Genomic DNA, 20,631 nt, shown 5'->3' on the forward strand with positions numbered 1-20,631 from the left:
TTTTATTTTTTTTACTATTAAGAAATAGTTTTTTATTATACTGTTGTGAGTGTATTAGAGAGCCTTTATTTTTGTAAATTTTATATGCTCTATGCTCGGGATGTTCTGGATAGGGTTTCCCTCCCAAGGGGTCTCGGGTTTGCCCGGATGATTATGGTTGATCAGTTGGTTAAGTCGTGCACCTGGAATGTCAAGGGGAGTAATTCGCCAGTCAAAAGGAAGAAAATATTATCAAATCTTAAGAAAGAAAGAGTTGATATAGCTCTCCTACAGGAGACACACCTGCTGGATAAAGAACACTTGAAATTACGACAGGGTGGATTTGATCAGGCCTTTTTTTCTTCTTTTAGCTCAAAAAGCAGGGGAGTTGTTATTCTTGTTCGGAAGAATTTCCCTTTCAAAATCCTAAATCAGATAAAAGACGAATCTGGACATATATTTTGATTAAAGCCCTTATAAATGGAGAGGAATATGGGATTTTAAATTTGTACTGCCCCCCAGCACACCCCTTTAAATTTATAACGGAAACCTTTTCAAAATTGATGGCTTTTGATGCCCGTCATACAATTATAGGGGGAGACTTTAATTGTATTATGGATCCGGAAATAGATAGGATTCCCAAGAGTACTGCAGGAGTATCTCCCAGATCTAGACAATTGGTGGATCTGAACAAAGAATTAGAATTAGTAGACGTATGGAGATGTCTTCATCCACAGGGCAGAGATTTTTCTTTTTACTCCAATCCACATAAATGTCATACCAGAATTGATATGTTTTTTGCCCCCTCGATTTTTTAAAAATTCCACATCATCCTGTAAAATAGGTAGAATAGCAATTTCCGACCACGCTGCTGTATATATGGAAACTAAGACGAGGAACAATGGGACATCCCCTCAGCATTGGCGTATGGACCCCTTCCTATTGAAAGATAGTAAATTTGTAAAGTACTTCTGTCAAGAATTTAAAACTTTTTTAGAAATTAATTCAGGTATGGCTAGCAACCCATCAATGATGTGGGAGACCATCAAAGCTTACACGCGAGGTTTGATCATCTCCTACTCAGCGACACAGAAAAAATTGAAGGGGGAACAACAGCGTCTGCTTGAGCTCACTTAAAAGCAGCTAAAACTGCATACACTGATAGACCTATTATTAAATTGCAAAGGATTACAGCTCTTAGGACAGCTCTAAACACTACGCTTACTCAAACGGCTAAGAGGGAAATACTATTTGCAAAACAAAGGTTGTATGAATATGGCGACAAACTGGGTAGATACTTAGCATTTCTTGCAAAGAGAAAAAAGGCCCCTCAGACTATTACGTCTATCAAGGAAAATATGGGTATTTTGACTCATGATCATAAAAAGCTTAATGCGATCTTTAGAGAATTTTATTCTGAGTTATATCAATCACAGGATTGTGAAGATAGGACTAGGAGGATGCAGTCATTTTTTAAAAATTTGACCTTTCCGGGCCTAACTCCGGAACAGGTATCGGTCCTAAATGCTCCTCTAACAGTCCAAGAAATACTTGATGCAATTAGGCAACTTCAGAGCGGTAAGGTACCGGGCCCAGATGGTTTTCAAGCTGAATTCTATAAAGAATTTACAGAAATATTGGCTGGTCCACTTATGGACATGTATAACTATGCATATAGTCAGGGCTGTCTCCTGCCTTCGCTGAAAGAGGCAAATATCTCTCTTATCCTTAAAAAAGGAAAGGATCCAGAAGATTGTACGTCATACAGACCAATATCCTTGCTAAATGTAGATTTTAAAATCCTTTCTAAAACGTTAGCATTGAGATTAGAAAGGATACTACCATATACTATAAAGGAGGATCAGTTGGGGTTTATTAAGGGCCGTAGATCATCCAATAATATTAGAAGGGTTTTGAATATGATTCAAGCCTGTCATCAGGGAAAGATACCAGGAGTAGTAGTTTCATTAGACGCGGAAAAGGCATTTGATAGGGTTGAATGGTCGTATTTGTTTTATACATTGGAAAGGTTTGGCGTTGGAGAGGTGTTTACCAAATGGGTCTCAACATTGTATAGTGATCCCAAAGCAGTTGTGGCTACCAATGGATTAGGTTCGGATAGCTTCAGTGTGGGTAGGGGCTGCCGTCAGGGATGTCCTCTCTCGCCATTGTTATTTACGCTAATGATTGAACCACTAGCAGAAGCTATACGAGCTGATCCTAATATAACGGCCCCGAGGATTGGTACAGGTAAACATAAAATTACCCTTTATGCAGATGATGTTCTTCTATTCCTCAGTAATCTTCTGATGTCCTTACCTCGCCTAATCCAAGTTATTAATGCATTTAGCGTATTCTCAGGCTATAAAATTAAGTTTTCAAAATCGGAGGCTATGCCAATGGGTGGCCTTGCTATGATATCCGACTTAATGGACGGATCCCTTTTTCCCTTTCGTTAGTCCCTGGAGGGCTTTTTATATTTAGGCATTTTTATTACCCCAGTTTTTGGTCAGTTGTATAAGGCTAATTTTGTGCATTTACTGGAAAGGATAAGGCAGGACCTCCAGCGAGGGGGAGATCTTCCAATTTCTTGGTTGGGTAGAATAGCACTAATTAAAATGAATGTCCTGCCCCGTCTGCTATGTCCTATGAGAATGCTTCCGGTGATGCTGCCGAGGGTGGCTCTACATAAATTATATGGCTGGCTGGGTTCCTTCATCTGGAATCATAGATGGCCCCTCATTAAGCTGAAGAAGCTACAGCTTCCACAGGCAAGGGGAGGATTGGATTTCCCAAATTTCAGGAAATATCAGTTAAGTTCCTTGTTAAGTTACATAGCTGATTGTGTCTTGTCTGATCCACAATCAATCTGGTTGGATATCAAGGCCTCTCAAATAAAATACCCACTTATTAAACTTTTATTTTCAGACAAGAGGAAAATCATTACAGATTACTGTAAAAACCCTATAATACTAAACACAATTAAGGCTTGGAATATAATGCAGCAAAATGAGGGTAATTCACATAAAACATCCCCCTATGCACCGATAGTGGGAGCATGGGGATTCCAACCGGGATTTACAGATGCCACTTTTAAACTCTGGAGATCCAGGGGTATCTCATGTCTAGGGGACCTATTTAAAGATAGGGTCCTGATGTCTTTTGAACAGCTGCGTCAGAAATTCGGATTACCTAATGGAGACCTCTTTCGATACTTCCAAATTTGAGACTATATATAAAAGGAGACTACGTTATTAGATAGTTTTTATAAATCAGATAGAGAATGTAGTGTCCTACGACCAGTAGGGGTATCTTCCGTCAGTACTATTTATCATTTACTACATGATGAAGTATCGGGAGATATGGATAATCTGCTTAAAACATGGGATCAGGATTTAGGACTAGAAATCTCTATAGAAACATGGACTGATATTTGGGAAAACGCTAGAAGAATTACTATCTGTAACAGAACCCAGGCTATCCAGCTGAAGATACTTCATAGGGCCCATATAGCACCGGTTCGATTGGCAAAATTTAAGGCAGGAGCATCTCCAATGTGTCCCAAATGTAAAATAGAGGTGGGCACTCTTGTACATTGCCTATGGACCTGTCATAAGATCCGTAGATATTGGACTAAATTAGCAAGTACCCTGACAGACATTTTAGGAATGGAAATTAAAGTGGACCCTGTATCTCTCCTTTTGGGCTTTTCGAACTTTCCCTCCCTGGACATGTACGGGAAGAAACTATTTTCTATTCTCTCTTTCTGTGCAAGGAAAAATATTTTGGTGAACTGGGTGGCTGAGGGCCCCCCTGGACTTTCAAACTGGCACAGATTAATTATGGAATGTATTCCCCTTGACTTCCTTACAAATATGGTGCACCGAAAGACCGAATTATTTTATAAAATATGGCAGCCCTTCTTGAATTACATAAATACAGATATTTCAGCTATCCTCACAAGGGCTTTTATTTAATTGAGATTACAAACATGGCTGGTCCAGGGTCCCTTAGGAGAGGAATCCCGCACGAATACGGGTTTTATTACATTTGATGTTAACACATTCCGAGCATGTAAGAGACTTAAATATACACTCTGGTTAGTTGTAGGTTAGATTAGTAGACAGTTGAGTTTTGTTTTTTTTTTCTTTTTCGGTATTTTTTTCTTTTGTTAAGTTTTGGCTATTGTATATTTGATTTAATTGTATATCAATGTTTGTATTTGAGAGTTTTGTTTATTTTTGTAAACTTGTAAAAATGTTAAATTTCTAATAAATATATCTATTAAAAAAAAACAGAGGTGTAAGTTAAATTCAAATGAATACAATTTAAAATTCCGATTAGAAGAATTAGGCCACTGTATAGGTTGGCAAGACAGCCTGTGGCATTCTACATGGTTAGTTTAAAACTGCACCCTGATTTTCCCAGCCATCCATACTATGGTATTGATTGCCTCTAATATAACTTTACATCAAAATGTAGAAGTCTGTACCTCCCATTCTGCAGTATGGTTGCTTACCTCTAAATGTACTCCACTCAGAATCCACCTCTCCTTTAAATACTGCTCCAACATTAACCCAGCTACATTCCTGCAGGAAGAACCTCTTGAACTGCCTGACCCTTCCCACGATTGTGTTCTCATAAATGGCCTTGTTACTAAACCATGCCCTAATCTTACGGATCAGGCTCTTGTTAACCCAGACCTTACACTTTATGTCGATGGTTCTTCTATTTCTCCAGATGTCAAACACATGTCAGGGTACGCGACTGTCACTTTGTCCCAGACAGGAGAAGCTCATTCTGTTGACCACCCGATTCCGCCCAGCAAGTTGAACTCCTTGCTCTCCCGTGCCTGTGTACTTGTTAAAGTAAAGTCAGCTAATATCTAGACTGATTCCCGCTATGCTTTTGGATGTGCCCATGATTTTGGTCAATTCTGGTAGCAATCAGGAACCCCTATCCTCAATGCTGCCTATGTTGCTAATCTCCTCAGTGTTATTCAACTTCCCTCTCAACTGGCAATTACCGAATGTTCTGCTCACTCCTCTGACACTTCCGATGTCACTAAAGACAACAATGTTGCTGACACAGCTGCTAAGAAAGCAGCTTTTGAGCAAAAAGACATGGTTACTCAAATGACCAATAGGAAACCAAAGGGAGACTCTCCTATTTCCTCTTCTGACACCCAGACCATGCCTGACCTCGAGCAAATATGGACCCATCAGGGGACATCTCTGATGAGGAAAGACAAAGATTAATGGACCGTGGTTGTTATGTAAATAGTTATAAAATGCTTTGGGTTACGCCGATAGGATAGACATGTCTGTCCAACTCGCTTTTGCCTATTCTAGTTGATTATGTTCATAGATATACGCATGGAGGTAAGGAGGGAATGGTGGACAGAATTCTCCAAACTTGATGGAACCCCCACCTGTAAAACAAACAAAACAAGCAGTTGCAAATTGCCTAATTTATTTGTCAAAAGCATAATCTCAGGGATGGAGTAAAGTGTCCACCTACTGAAACTCCCTTGCTAAGTGCACTTTTTGATATTGTCCAGTTAGATTTTTTAGAGTTACCTAGATGCCATTGTTATAAGTATTGCTTAGTGATAATCGCTGTATTTAGTCAATGGATTGGAGCTTATCCCTGTACTGACTGCACAGCAACAACTACTTGTAAAATTCTGTTCAGGGAAATCATACTCAGATTTGGAATACCAGTAATAGTCTCTTCTGATAATGGTCTCCACCTTTGCGCGGAGCTAAACAAGGCACTATGTAAGAGCTTGAGTATGAATCAAAAATTCCTTTGTGCCAACCACCACCAAGCAGCAGGAATTGTAGAAAGAGTCAATGGTACCCTAAAAGCAAGTTGGTAGAAGAAACAGGCCTTAATTGACTGCAAGTACTCCCAATTGCTGTTATTAAAATGAGAACCATGACACAGAGAAAAATGGTATTCTCAGCAGCTGAACTGATATATGGAAAGCCCCTGAGGACTCCCTGGTGTGCACTATTAACTGCCCAACATCCTGTTGATGTGCATGTCATGGCAGGAGAGATGCACAGTTACCTAATTAAGCTAACCAAAGTATTAAAGTTTTATCATCAACAGGTCAAAGAAGCCTATCGAGTCCCAGGGAAGGAAGAAAAAGAGCTCCAACATTTAAAGACATTAATCCTAGTGACTACGAAAGACTTTAATTGTGAAAAATTGGGCCCCCATTTGATAGGTCCTTATCAAGTTCTTCTGACAACTGAAACTGCAGTAAAGGTAGAAGGACACTCAACATGGTCGACAAAGGACATTGCAAACTTGTGTCCCTCACAGTCTTAGTGTTGGTAGTGATACAGGCATCCAATGAAACCCCAACCCAATTACATGCACCCAAATGTAACCAACCCATCTACGATATCTCAGACCAGCTAAAACTTCAATGTGACTGTGTAAATGAAAGCTGTACTAATGCCATTGGAAGTTATGAACGTAGCTGCCCAGCTGAAGCTCATTTAAACTATTCACATTGTGTATCCAAACATCACTCTCAACCTTATTGTCACCCCCGCAACATTTCCATGCCAGTCATCATGAGATGGCACAATTCCATAACCTTATCCATTCCATCAGCCGAAAATTCATATCTTGAGATGTTTGTCTGTTCCCCTTTCAAAATGAACCATACAGATTGCAGTACTGAGCACATAGTACCGAAATCATCAAACTCGAAGGCACCTATTGTCATGAGGCTGACCACCTCTACCTTTTTGACAGAATCCTCCCCTATCTGACCTACCACCACTGACAGGAATACCTTTACACATTTCCTGTATTCACTAGTGACAGTAATTAACAAGACAAGCTGGAAAGATGAAGAAAGACCAAAAATACTATGTACTCCCAATCCTCCTTCTGTTATTAGTCATTTCTTTATTCAAGTTAAGCCCTCTGTTATCTGCTCAGCCTTCCATCATTCTGATGTACAGTGTATAAATAGGACTCACCCAGTTATGCAATCCCACTTTTGTGATGGAAAACCCCATTTGGTAGAATTAGCACGTCACTGTGTGAAATGCACTGACAAACCTGAAGGATTCAACGTTAATGTTGTTCCACTGTTAGAATGGTGTGTTGAAAACATTTCTGGTAGCTACGACATGGGGCACATGAGACTAAAACTATGCAAAAATATTATCTAAGAAACTGATCATATTCCTGCTCTCCATCCGATAATACACTTGGACAACCTGACGTTTGATAGCACCCACTGTTTCCAAGATTCAGCTCTCACTCTGGGTGGACTCATCATTCACTCACAGAGATGCACCCTTGGAATTCCTTTTGGCCTTCACTGACGATGCATAAACAAAGCCTACCCATAGTTACCCAATGATTGGGACGGACATTGTGCCCTCGTACACACCTTACCACTTTTTAACCTCCAGCATGAAGTACCTGAAGTAGATGATAAATGGAACGCCCACCAACTTGTGTATCAGTACAGAGCAAAAAGTAGAAGAAAAACAAAACGGGACTTTGATGACTTCCATCAACAAACCTGGAGGTCCAGGTTGTTGTGAGGGCTTACACCTGGCTGCGCTGTTGAGAAAGCCCTAGATCAGATAAGTGACCTTGGGTATGACATTGAAAAACATGCCAACTCAACTGCCCACGCTTTGAAGCTGGTGAACAAAAAGTTGTAGAAGACCCGGATGGTGATGCTTCAGAATCAGCTGGTGCTAGATTTCCTCAATGCTAAAGAAGGAGGCGTTTGTTCAGTCATTGACCCGCAACATTGCACCTACATCAATGATTTCTCAAAAGACATTTTGGACGACACAGATGTTATCAACGAAACGGGTCAAGGCGCAGGGAAGATTCCTGCCCCACCATCGTCCGATTCATGTGGATTCAGTGTTACTTGCTGGCTATGATCACTGTGTGGATGGATCGTGTGGGACGTACTGATAATCCTTAGTCTCATCCGAGGAATATACATTGTCGTCCGCTTATGCATGAAATGGACTGTACATTGTTTTACACCTAAGCCAAAGCGGAATCCAATTAATCGACCCTTGTCTACCCCTCTACCTCCATGCCTGAACTTCCATGCTGAAATCCAGTATCTTTCAGAGTCTGCTCCTCCGGATGATGACTTGCCACAGGAGGCACTTGACTTAGACTAGATTACCTACAGCGTGGAAACAGGCCCTTCGGCCCAACAAGCCCACACCGACCCGCCAAAGCGCAACCCACCCAGACCCATTCCCCTACATTTACCCCTTCACCTAACACTATGGGCAATTTAGCATGGCCAGTTCACCTAACCTGCACATTTTTTTTGGATTGTGGGAGGAAACTGGAGCACCCTGGAGGAAACCCACACAGACACGAGGAGAATGTGCAAACTCCACACAGAGAGTCGCCTGAGGCGGGAAATGAGCCTGGGTCTCTGGCGCTGTGAGGCCGTGCTGCCCACTTATTGAGAATCTGAATGGACTTTATCTCTCCCCTCTGGAGGCTCCTTGCCTCTATTCCTGATGAAGGGCTTTTGCCCGAAACATCGATTTTCTTGCTCCACAGATGCCGCCTGACCTGCTGTGCTTTTCCAGCACCACTCTAATCTACACTCTGGTTTCCAGCATCTGCAGTTCTTAGTTTTGCTTACTTGCTGTTCTTGCAGACCACTCTACAGACCTTACAGACTGCCCCACTGTCAATTCTAACTAATCAGATCGTTTGTCTTATTTGAATTTGAATCATAACTGTGAAAAGAAAGCATGTTATTTTGAAGACTAATGAATCAATTTAAATGCAACATCTCGGCCTCAGGTACAGAATGATTCAGTGTTTAAAAAGCAGGAGTCTGTTCCTAGCTTAGAAATTATTCTAGGCCTAACATTGAAGAGATTCTGGCAAAATGTGTCAGGAAGCCATTTTATTATCAAAAGTTTGCCCTCCTTGCTAAGAAGCCATTTTGTAAAACAATTGTATCTGACATGTGAGTTGTGTAAGGTTACCTTATGAACTCTCCAATTAGCTCAGACTTGTACCTCTTTATGATAGGAGTTTATCTCACTAACCGGTGCCTAACTTGGCCGGGTATGTTTTTCCCACCTGATGAATGGCTTAAGGCCTGTAGGAGTGATTAGTCAAGCTTACACAGTCCTGTCTATTAACTTTTCTTCCTTATGAATTATTGACTTTCACTGTTATCTGTCTAATTAAGAACATGCAGTATTTTTGTCAACTTTTTGGATAAAGGAAGCCTGTTTGTGACAGTCCAGCAAAGTAGCCTGCTGGGGCACTTGAAGAGCTAGTACCCTGCTCTCCTAGGTTATTCGAAACTAGTTAGTTTAGCTTATAGGTATCAGTGTTATGTTATAATAGTGATGCTATTGGTAAATAAACGGGATGACTAAAGTTAAACTAGTTTGTCAGTAAGAGGTTTTTATTCCAACCTTCCAAAGAGTACGATCTCCGGGACGAACCAAGAAAGAGAGGCTTAAAGGTCTGAGTCCATAAGAGATTCCCTGGGCGTCTCATGTCAATACTTTAACAGCTTCATCTATCATCAGTCACCTGGACCTTATGTATGCTTCCTTTTTTCCTCTTAGCTCGTCTCACAATTTCATCCGTCATCCGTGGTTCCCTATTCTTTCCATTTCTATCCCTATTTTCACAGGAACATGTCTCTCCTGCACTCTAATCAACCTCTCTTTAAAAGCCTCCCACATATCGAATGTGGATCTACCTTGAAGCAGCAGCTTCCAGTCTACATTCCCCAGCTCCTGCCGAATTTTGGTAAAGTTGGCCTTCCCCCAAATTAGCACTCTTCCCTTAGGACCACTCTCATCTTTGTCTATGAATATTCTAAAACTTATGCAATTGTGATCTCTACTTCCAAAGTAATCCCTTACTGAAACTTCAACCACTGGCTGATTCCCCAACACTAGGTCCAAGTTGGACTGTTTACATACTGCCCTAGAAAGCCCTGTTGGATGCTCCTTACAAATAGTGCTCCATCTGGACTTCTAACATTGAGTGATTCCCAGTCAATGTTGGGAAAATTAAAATTTCCTATCACCACCCTGTTGCTCCCACATCTTTCCATAATCTGTTTATACATTTGTACCTCTATCTCACACTCACTGTTGGGAGGCCTATAGTACAGCTCCAACATTGGTACCGCACCCTTCCTATTTCTGAGCTCAAAGAGAGTGAACAAATGCCAGCACAGTTTCAAAGCAGGATGGAGTTCTATGTGGAGAAGAATCTATAATACATCTTCTGTTCTATCTTTCCCCAGGTTCTTAGAAAGTCATGCATTTACAAAAAGACATGTTATAAATCAAATAAAAAACACACAAACATTTTAAAATATTCATTATATTATTAGATTAGATTAGACTTACAGTGTGGAAACAGGCCCTTCGGCCCAGCAAGTCCACACCGACCCGCCGAAGCGAAACCCACCCATACCCCTACATTTACCCCTTACCTAACACTACGGGCAATTTAGCATGGCCAATTCACCTGACCTGCACATCTTTGGACTGTGGGAGGAAACCGGAGCACCCGGAGGAAACCCACGCAGACACGGGGAGAACGTGCAAACTCCACACAGTCAGTCGCCTGAGGCGGGAATCGAACCCAGGTCCCTGGCGCTGTGAGGCAGCAGTGCTAACCACTGTGCCACCGTGCCGCCCCATATTAATTATATATGTTATATATATATATATTCAGTTAAATCAATTAATTAATAAGAATGCACATTATCTTATATTGAGTACATATATATTAAATGTAGTATATAAAATGTATGTAAATAATATCATAGAATAGCATTTTGCGCACCCACCACTCTCTGTGTAAAGAACCTATCTCTGACATCTCCCTTAAATCTTGCTCCAATCACCTTCAAATTATACCCCTTTGTGAAAGCCATTTCTGCTCTGGGAAAAAGTTTCTGAATACATTGTACATTATATAAAGGTTCTGGTGTACATTATATCGAACGAATGTATGTGTTCTCTAATAATTACAGTACATACATTGTATTTTTATATTAGTAACTGTTTATGTTGTACAAAGTCTTAAGTATATATAATTAACAATTGTATTCTATATGCAGTTGATGCAATATTGCATGCTGTCATATATATAATTTATTAATGTGAAATGTAATTTATTAAGATTATATTTGTTATATCATATTATTATATAATAATAATCCTAAATACTGAAATTTCAACTCTAATGTTACTCACTGCATTTTATTATAATGATAATTTTATAATTATTATCATGAATGATACAGTGGTAAGTTAAAAGATATTGAATCGTGTTTGAGACCAAATATTATGGATTATGCAATATGTAATAAACCTATAATAATATTTATTGTATTATGGTTATTGCTATGTTATTGTACCTTCTGTTGAGAATATTGCAGTATTTAAGTATATTAAGTGAAATTTTGTTTTGTTCTAAAGCAAGGAAACATCATTTGCAAATGCTAAACAGAAGGCTGATTTTGTTTCAATTTCTCTTTCAGTATTTCTGGCCATACAGCGGACGGTTCTTTCCCAGGGTCAGTATCTAATTTATTCTGGAACATAGATCATGGAATTGTACAGCACATTACAGACCCTTCGGCCCTCAATGTTGTGTCAAACTTTCATCATACTCTAAGATCAAACTAACCTACATATCTTTCATTTTACTATAGTCCATGTGCCTATCCAAGAGTTGTTTAAATGTCCCTAATGTGTCTGACTCTACTACCACCGGTGGCAGTGCATTCCACACCCTCACCCTCTCTGCGTAAAGCACCTACCTCTGACATCTCCCCTAAACATTCCTCCAATCACCTTCAAATTATGCTCCCTTGTGATAGCCATTTCTGCCTTTGGAAAAAGTCTCTGACTATCCACTCTATCTATACCTCTCAACATCTTGTACACCTCTATCAAGTCACCTCTCATTCTTCTTTGCTCCAATGAGGAAAGCTCTAGCTCCCTCAACCTTTCTTCATAAGACATGCTGTCCAATCAAGGCAACATCCTGGGAAATCTCCCCCACACCCTCTCTAAAGCTTCCACAGGTATCCTATAATGAAATAGCCAGAACTGAACATAATATTCCAAGTGTGGTCTAACCAGGGCTCCATGGAGCTGCAGCATAACCTTGCATCTCTTAAACTCAATTCCCCTTCTAATGACAGCCAATACACCATATGCCTTAACAACCTTATCAACTTGGGTGGCAACTTTGAGGAATCTATGGACATGGACCCTAAGATCCCTTTGTTCCTCCACACTGCCATGAATCCTGCCTTTAACCCTGTATTCAGCATTCAAATTCAACCTTCCAAAATGAATCACTTCACACTTTTCGAAATTGAACTCCATCTGCCACTTATCAGCCCAGTTCTGCACACTATCAATGTCCCATTTCAACCTTCAACAGCCCTCCACACTATCAACCACTCCACCAACCTTTTTGTCATCGGCAAACTTACTAACCCACCTTCCACATCCTCATTCCTTATGAAAATCACAAACAGCAGAGGTCCTAGAACTGATCCCTGCAGAACAGGGCGGCACAGAGACACAGTGGTTAGCACTGTTGCCACACAGTGGCAGAGACCTGGGTTCAATTCCCACCTCAGGCGACTCTCTGTGTGTAGTTTGCACATTCTCCCTGTGTCTGCGTGGGTTTCCTCCGGGTGCTCCGGTTTTCTCCCACAGTCCAAAGATGTGCAGGTTAGGTGAATTGGACATGCTAAATTGCCCATAGTCTTGGGTGAAGGGGTAAAATGTAGGGGGGTGGATTGCGCTTCAGCAGGTCGGTGTGGACTTGTTGGGCTGAAGGGCCTGTTTCCACACTGTAAGTAATCTAATCTAAAAAAAACACTGGTCACCGAGCTCCAGGCTGAATACTTTCCATCTACGACCACTCTCTGTCTTCTATAGGCCAGCCAATGCGGTTTCCAGGCAGCCAGATATTTCTGTATCCCATGCCTCCTTCCTTTCTGAATGAGCCTACCATGGGGAACCTTATCATACATCTTGCTACAATGCATGTACCCCAGATTCACTGCTCCTACCTTTGCCAACGTGTTTTGTCACATTCTCAAAGAATTCAATGAGGTTTGTGAGGCATGTCCTTTCCCTCATAAAGCCATGATGATTATCTCTAATCAAACTATGGTTTTCAAGTAATCACAAATCATGTCTCTCAGAATCCTCTCCAATAATTTGCCCACCACAGACGCAAGACTGACTAGTCTGTAATTCCCAGGATATTCTCACTGATGTGGTTCTGTTTGCCGAGCTGGGAGTTTTTGTTCCAAACATATCGTCCCCTTTCTCGGTGACATCCTCGGTGCTTGGGAGCCTCCTGTGAAGCACTTCTGTGATGTTTCCTCCGGCATTGATGTGGCTTGTCTCTGCCGCTTCCGGCTGTCAGTTGCTGTCCGCTGCAGTGGCCGGTATATTGGGTCCAGGTCGATGTGTTTGTTGACAGAATCTGTGGATGAGTGACATGCCTCTAGGAATTCTCTGGCTGTTTTCTGTTTGGCTTGCCCTAAAATAGTAGTGTTGTCCCAGTCGAATTCATGTTGTATGTCAACTGCATCTGTGGCTACTAAGGATAGCTGGTCGTGTCGTTTCGTGGCTAGTTGGTGTTCATGGATGCGGGTTGGTAGCTGTCTTCCTGTTTGTCCTATGTAGTGTTTTGTGCAGTCCTTGCATGGGATTTTGTACACTACGTTGGTTCTGCTCATGGGTATCGGGTCCTTTGTCCTGGTGAGTTGTCTGAGAGTGGCTGTTGGTTTGTATGCTGTTATGAGTCCTAGTGGTCGCAGCAGTCTGGCTGTCAGTTTGGAAATGCTCCTGATGTATGGTAGTGTGGCTAGTCCTTTGGGTTGTGGCATGTCCTCATTCTGTTGTCTTTCCCTTAGGTGCCTATTGATGAAATTGCGCGGGTATCCGTTTTTGGTGAATAACTTGTATAGGTGTTCTTCTTCCTCTTTTTGCAGTTCTGGTGTGCTGCAGTGTGTTGTGGCCCTTTTGAATAGTGTCCTGATGCAACTTCGTTTGTGTGTGTTGGGGTGGTTGCTTTCATAGTTCAGGACTTGGTCTGTGTGTGTGGCTTTCTGGTACACCTTCGTGCTGAATTCTCCGTTCAGTGTTCTCTGTACCATCACGTCTAGGGATGGGAGCTGGTTGTCCTTTTCTTCCTCTCTCGTGAAACGTATTCCTGTGAGTGTGGCATTGATGATCCGGTGTGTGTTCTCTATTTCTTGGACATCATCAGAAATATACACATAGACAAGGAAGAAACCATGGTCTCATTCGATGTAACGGCACTGTTCACCTCTATCGACAAAACCCTAGCCAGAGAAACAATATCCAATCTGCTGGACATACAGAACAGACAACAGGACGTTGAACCTATTAACAAAGACGGCATACTTAAACTACTGGACCTGTGCCTCACAACACACTTCACATTCAACAACCAGATATACGAACAAATCAACAGAACACCCATGGGCTCACCTATCTCTGGACTCATAGCAGAAGCAGTAATGCAAAGGTTAGAACAAACAGTCTTACCGCAAATACAACCCAAACTCTGGGTCAGATATGTGGACGACACCTTTGTAATCATTAAAAACACAGAAATAGAGAACACACACCGGATCATCAACGCCACACTCACAGGAATACGTTTCACGAGAGAAGAAGAAAAGGACAACCAGCTCCCATCCCGAGACGTGATGGTACAGAGAACACTGAACAGGGAATTCAGCACGAAGGTATACAGGAAAGCCACACACACAGACCAAGTCCTGAACTATGAAAGCAACCACCCCAACACACACAAACGAAGTTGCATCAGGACACTATTCAAAAGGGCCACAACACACTGCAGCACACCAGAACTGCAAAAAGAGGAAGAAGAACACCTATACAAGTTATTCACCAAAAACGGATACCCGCGCAATTTCATCAATAGGCGCCTAAGGGAAAGACAACAGAATGAGGACATGCCGCAACCCAAAGGACTAGCCACACTACCATACATCAGGAGCATTTCCGAACTGACAGCCAGACTGTTGCGACCACTAGGACTCATAACAGCACACAAACCAACAGCCACTCTCAGACAACAACTCACCAGGACAAAGGACCCGATACCCATGAGCAGAACCAACGTAGTGTACAAAATCCCGTGCAAGGACTGCACAAAACACTACATAGGACAAACAGGAAGACAGCTACCAACCCGCAACCATGAACACCAACTAGCCACGAAACGACACGACTAGCTATCCTTAACAGCCACACACACAGATGACAAACAACATGAATTTGACTGGGACAACACTACTATTATAGGGCAAGCCAAACAGAGAACAGCCAGAGAATTCCTAGAGGCATGGCACTCATGCACAAATTCTATCAATAAACACATCGACCTGGACCCAATATACCGGCCACTGCAGCGGACAGCAACTGACAGCCGGAAGCGGCAGAGACAAGCCACTATCAATGCCGGAGGAAACATCATAGAAGCGCTTCACAGGAGGCTCCCAAGCACTGAGGATGTTACCTAGAAAGGGGACGAAACGTTTGCAACAAAAACTCCCAGCTCGGCGAACAGAACCACAACAGCGAGCGCCCGAGCTACAAATCTTCTCCCAAACTTTGAATGTTCTCACTGACCCCAATAGCAGCAGGGAGATGGAAGAAAGCATAGGTCGGTAGATTTTGGAAGAGTGTGGACGTAGTAAGGTTGTTGTAATGGGTGACTTTAACTTTCCCAATATTGATTGGAACCTCCTTCGAGCAGAAGATTTGAATGGAGCTGTTTTTGTAAGGTGTGTTCAGGAGGGCTTCCTAACTCAGTACGTTGACAGGCCGACAAGGCGAGAGGCCATTCTAGACTTAGTGCTCGGAAACGAGCCGGGGCAGGTATCAGATCTTGTGGTGGGAGAGCATTTTGGTGATAGTGACCACAACTGCCTCACATTCTACATAGCTATGGAGAAGGAGAGGATCACAAAAAATGGGAGGATATTTAATTGGGGAAGAGGAAACTATGATGCAATTAGACATGAGTTAGGAAGCATGAATTGGGAGCAATTGTTCCATGGTAAAGGCACTATAGACATGTGGAGAGTGTTTAAGAAACAGTTGTTGCAAGTGATGAATAAATATGTCCCTCTGAGACCGGCAAGAAGGGGTAAGGTAAAGGAACCTTGCATGATGAGAGCGGTGGAGCTTCTCGTCAGAAGGAAAAAGGTAGCTTACATTAGGTGTAGGAAGCAAGGGTCAAGCTCAGCTCTACAGGATTACAGGTAGGTGAGGAAGGAGCCTAAAAATGGTCTGAGGATGGCCAGGAGGGGGCACGAGAAAGGCTTGGCAGAACGGATTAGGGAGAACACAAAGGCATTTTACACTTATGTGAGGAATAAGAGAATGGTCAAAGAAAGAGTAGGGCCGATCAGGGATAGCATAGGGAACTTGTGTGTGGAGTCTGAGCAGGTAGGGGAAGCCCTAAATGAGTTTTTTGCTTCTGTCTTTACGAAAGAAACGAACTTTGGAGTGAATGAAACCCTTGAAGAGCAGGTGTGCATGCTGGAATGGATAGAGATAGAGGAAGCTGATGTGCTGAAAATTTTGTCAAACATTAAGATTGACAAGTCGCCAGGCCCGGACCAGATTTGTCCTCGGTTGCTTTGGGAAATGAGAAATGTAATTGCTTCACCACTTGCGAAGATCTTTTCATCCTCGCTCTCCACTGGACAGAGGCAAATGTAATTCCTCCCTTCAAAAAAGGAAATAGGGAAATCCCAGGCAATTACAGACCAGTCAATCTCACGTCTGTTGTCTGCAAGGTGTTAGAAAGGATTCTGAGGGATAGGATTTATGACAATCTGGAAGAGCATGGCTTGGTTAAATGCAGTCAACACGGCTTTGTGGGGGGCAGGTCATGCCTCCCAAACCTTATCGAGTTCTTTGAGGATGTGACTAGAAAAGTTGATGAGGGTCGAGCTGTGGATGTGGTGTATATGGACTTCAGCAAGGCACTTGATAAGGTTCCCCGTGGTAGTCTCATTCAAAAGGTCAGGAGGAATAGGATTCAGGGGAACATAGCTGTCTGGATACAGAATTGGCTGGCCAACAGAAGACAGAGAGTAGCAGTAGAAGGAAAATATTCTGCCGGGAAGTCTGTGGTGAGTGGTGTCCCACACGGCTCTGTCCTTGGGCCTCTATTGTTTGTAATTTTTATTAATGACTTGGATGAGAGGATTGAAGGATGGGTCAGCAAGTTTGCAGATAACACAAAGGTTGGAGGTGTCGTTGACAGTACAGAGGGCTGTTGTAGGCTGCAACGGGACATTGACAGGATGCAGAGATGGGCTGAGAGGTGGCAGATGGAGTTCAACCTGGATAAATGCGAGGTGATGCATTTTGGAAGGTCGAATTTGAAAGCTGAGTACAGGATTAAGGATAGGATTCTTGGCAGTGTGGAGGAACAGAGGGATCTTGGTGTGCAGGTACATAGATCCCTTAAAATTGCCACCCAAGTGAACAGGGTTTTTAAGAAAGCATATGGTGCTTTGGCTTTCATTAAAAGAGGAATGAGTTTAAGAGTCGTGAGATCTTGTTACAGCTCTATAAAACTTTGGTTAGACCATCCAGTTCTGGCCATCCTATTATAGGAAAGATGTGGATGCTTTGGAGATGGTTCAGAGGAGGTTTACCAGGATGCTGCCTGGGCTGGAGGGCTTATCTCATGAGGAGAGGTTGACTGAGCTCGGACTTTTTTCATTGGAGAAAAGGAGGAGGAGAGGGGACCTAATTGAGGTATACAAGATAATGAGAGGCATAGATAGAGTCGATAGCCAGAGACTATTTCCCAGGGCAGAAATGACTAACACGAGGGGTCATAGTTTTAAGCTGGTTGGAGGAAAGTATAGAGGGGATGTCAGAGGCGGGTTCTTTACACAGAGAGTTGTGAGAGCATGGAATGCGTTGCCAGCAGCAGTTGTGGAGGCAGAGTCATTGGGGACATTTAAGAGACTCCTGGACATGCATATGGTCACAGAAATTTGAGGGTGCATACATGAGGATCAGTGGTCGGCACAACATCATGGGCTGAAGGGCCTGTTCTGTGCTGTACTGTTCTATGTTCTATCTTCTCAGAAAGTTCAAAATGACACAAGTAGACACTTTGGCAAGTGTTCTTTTTATTGAGTACATTATATGATTTTGATGAGTTTAATTGTACATTTTTCAACAAACTTTTCTTATTTTTCACAGAGATTAGTGGCCACTTTTGTCTGATATTTGGGGCATCCAGCAATAGTTAGGGAAGCTCAGAGCGACAGACTGATCCTGCAGATCCCTGAAGACAGTAGGACAAGTTATTAGGGGAGTTACAAAGGCAGGTGGGACACTGGAGGATGTCTTGTTATGGAGGGAGTGCAACAAAGGTTTACCAGACCGATTCCTGGGACGGAAGGATCAACATATGAGACAGACTGGATCCATTAGGTCTATACTCACTGGAGTTTAGAAGAATGAGAGGGGATGTAATAGAAACTCATAAAATTCGATCAGAACTAAATGCAGGAGGGATGTTCCTGATAGCCAAAGAATCCCTATAATGTTGTAGCAGGCCATTCGGCCCACTGGATCCACAGGGACCCTCCAAAGAACACCCCACTCAGTCCCTGTAACTCTGTATTTTCCATGGCTAACCCACCAAGCCTGCACATCTCTAGACACTATGGGCAATTTAGCGTGGTCAATCCACCCACACCTGCACATCTTTAGGAGGAAACTGGTGGACCTGGAGGAAACCACACAGACATGGGAAGAAAGTGGAAACTCCACACAAAGAGTTGCCCGAGACTGGGATTGAACCTGGGTCCTTGGCACCGTAAGGCAGCAATGTTAACCACTGAGTCATTTTGCTGTACAGGGGGAGTGCATAATCAGGTTGTCATGTTCTGAAGGAGATGGGAGAGGACTGAGATGTGGAGAACTGTCTTCACTCGGACAGCAGGGAGCGTGTGGAATTGCCTAAGACTGAATGTGGTTGGGGTTAAAACACTGAATTTTGTTCAAGAAGGCAGGGGTTAGAGTTCTTGGGGCTAAAAGGATCAAAGGGAAATACACAAGAACAACTGAGTCGGATGGTCATTCCTACTGAATGAGTGGACCAGGCTCAAAGCACTGAATGGCCTACTACTGCTCCTATTTTTCATGTTTCCTTTCCCAATAACTGCTGTCCTCCCAGGAGTTCTCCCTCAATCTTCTAAACTACACTGATTGAAGACATTCCTCCTCATCTCAGTCCTAAATGGCTGACCCCTGTGTCATTAGACTGTAACCCTTGGCTTTGGACTCTCCTGGTCATCAGGAATATTCTTCCCGCATTTACCTTGTGTAGTACTGTTTGAATTTTATCGGTCTCTATGAGATCAATCCTTCCTTCTTGTAAACTCTGGTGAGTATTGGCTTAAATGATCCCGTTTCCCTTCAGACACCAGTCCTACCATCTGAGGAATCGTCTGGTAAACCTTTGCTGCACTCGCTCCATCGGCAGGACACCCTTCCTCAGATAAGAAGATCCAAACAGCAAAGACAATAGCCCAGGGTGCTCTCACCATGTACAATTGCAGGAAGACATTCGTGCTCCTGTGCTCAAATCCACAGGCCAAAATCCCATTTGCCTTTTTCACCAACTGCTGGTCCTACAATGCTTATGTTCAGTAATTGGTGATGGTGGAAATGTCTCCATCGGCCAGAGGTCAACATGGAATATATGAAATGTAAGTGAGGGGAAGTCAAAGGAGATGTGAGAGATGAGTTTTTTTACACAGAGAATGGGAGGTGCCTGTGATACACGGCCGGGGTAGTGATGGCCATATCTCATGAGGGTTTGAAAGAAATGAGTATACTATGGTTGCCAGATGGATTGGTTATCCAACTACAGTATAGAGAACAGTCCAACTACCCAGCAGAGCATTGAGACCATTTGATCACCACTAATTTGGTCCCAGTAGAAAAAAAAGTGAGTATCACACCTAATATACACACTGTCCAAATGACCTAGATAACAGCTCCAAAACCATCAATCGCTACCAACTGTAGAAAACAGGAAAGCAAGTACAATTCCCCAAAGGTGTTGCACTGAATTGGATGCTGTTCTATTGCCTCAAAACTTTTAGGTTGAAGCAAAAAGATTTGGTCAGGAAGAACCGTTAGAGTCGAAAAGTGTGGTGCTAGAAAGGGACGGCAGGCAGGTAGCATCAGAGGAGCAGCAGAGTCGACGTTTACGATGACAAGCTTATGCCCAAAATGTCGGTTCTCCTGCTCCTTGGATGATGCTTTTCCAGCACCACACTGATCTCCAGCATCTGCAGTCCTCACTTTCTTCTACATCGTTATAACTTACTGTTTATGACGATAAACTATATACAAGTAGATGGAATTGCCCTGGAGTGAGCAATGCTTAATGATGAAAAAAAAGACAGTCAATGATGTTCTGTTATTTTCTGTATATCAATATAAAACATGTGTGTGTCAATAACAGAAACGTGAATGGCCAGCAAAGGGAAATCAA

General features: G+C 42.5%; 1 protein-coding gene across 1 annotated transcript in view; it reads left to right on the top strand.

The window, feature by feature from the left end:
- Positions 1-20,631, top strand: part of LOC132833898 (deleted in malignant brain tumors 1 protein-like) — a 57,282-nt gene that overhangs the window by 8,287 nt on the left and 28,364 nt on the right. Inside the window, 1 exon segment of the mRNA XM_060852557.1 lies at positions 11,537-11,572. Coding sequence (XP_060708540.1) covers positions 11,537-11,572 — 36 coding nt within the window.

The sequence above is a fragment of the Hemiscyllium ocellatum genome, chromosome 38, assembly GCF_020745735.1.
Source record: "Hemiscyllium ocellatum isolate sHemOce1 chromosome 38, sHemOce1.pat.X.cur, whole genome shotgun sequence".
Lineage (NCBI taxonomy): Eukaryota > Metazoa > Chordata > Chondrichthyes > Orectolobiformes > Hemiscylliidae > Hemiscyllium > Hemiscyllium ocellatum.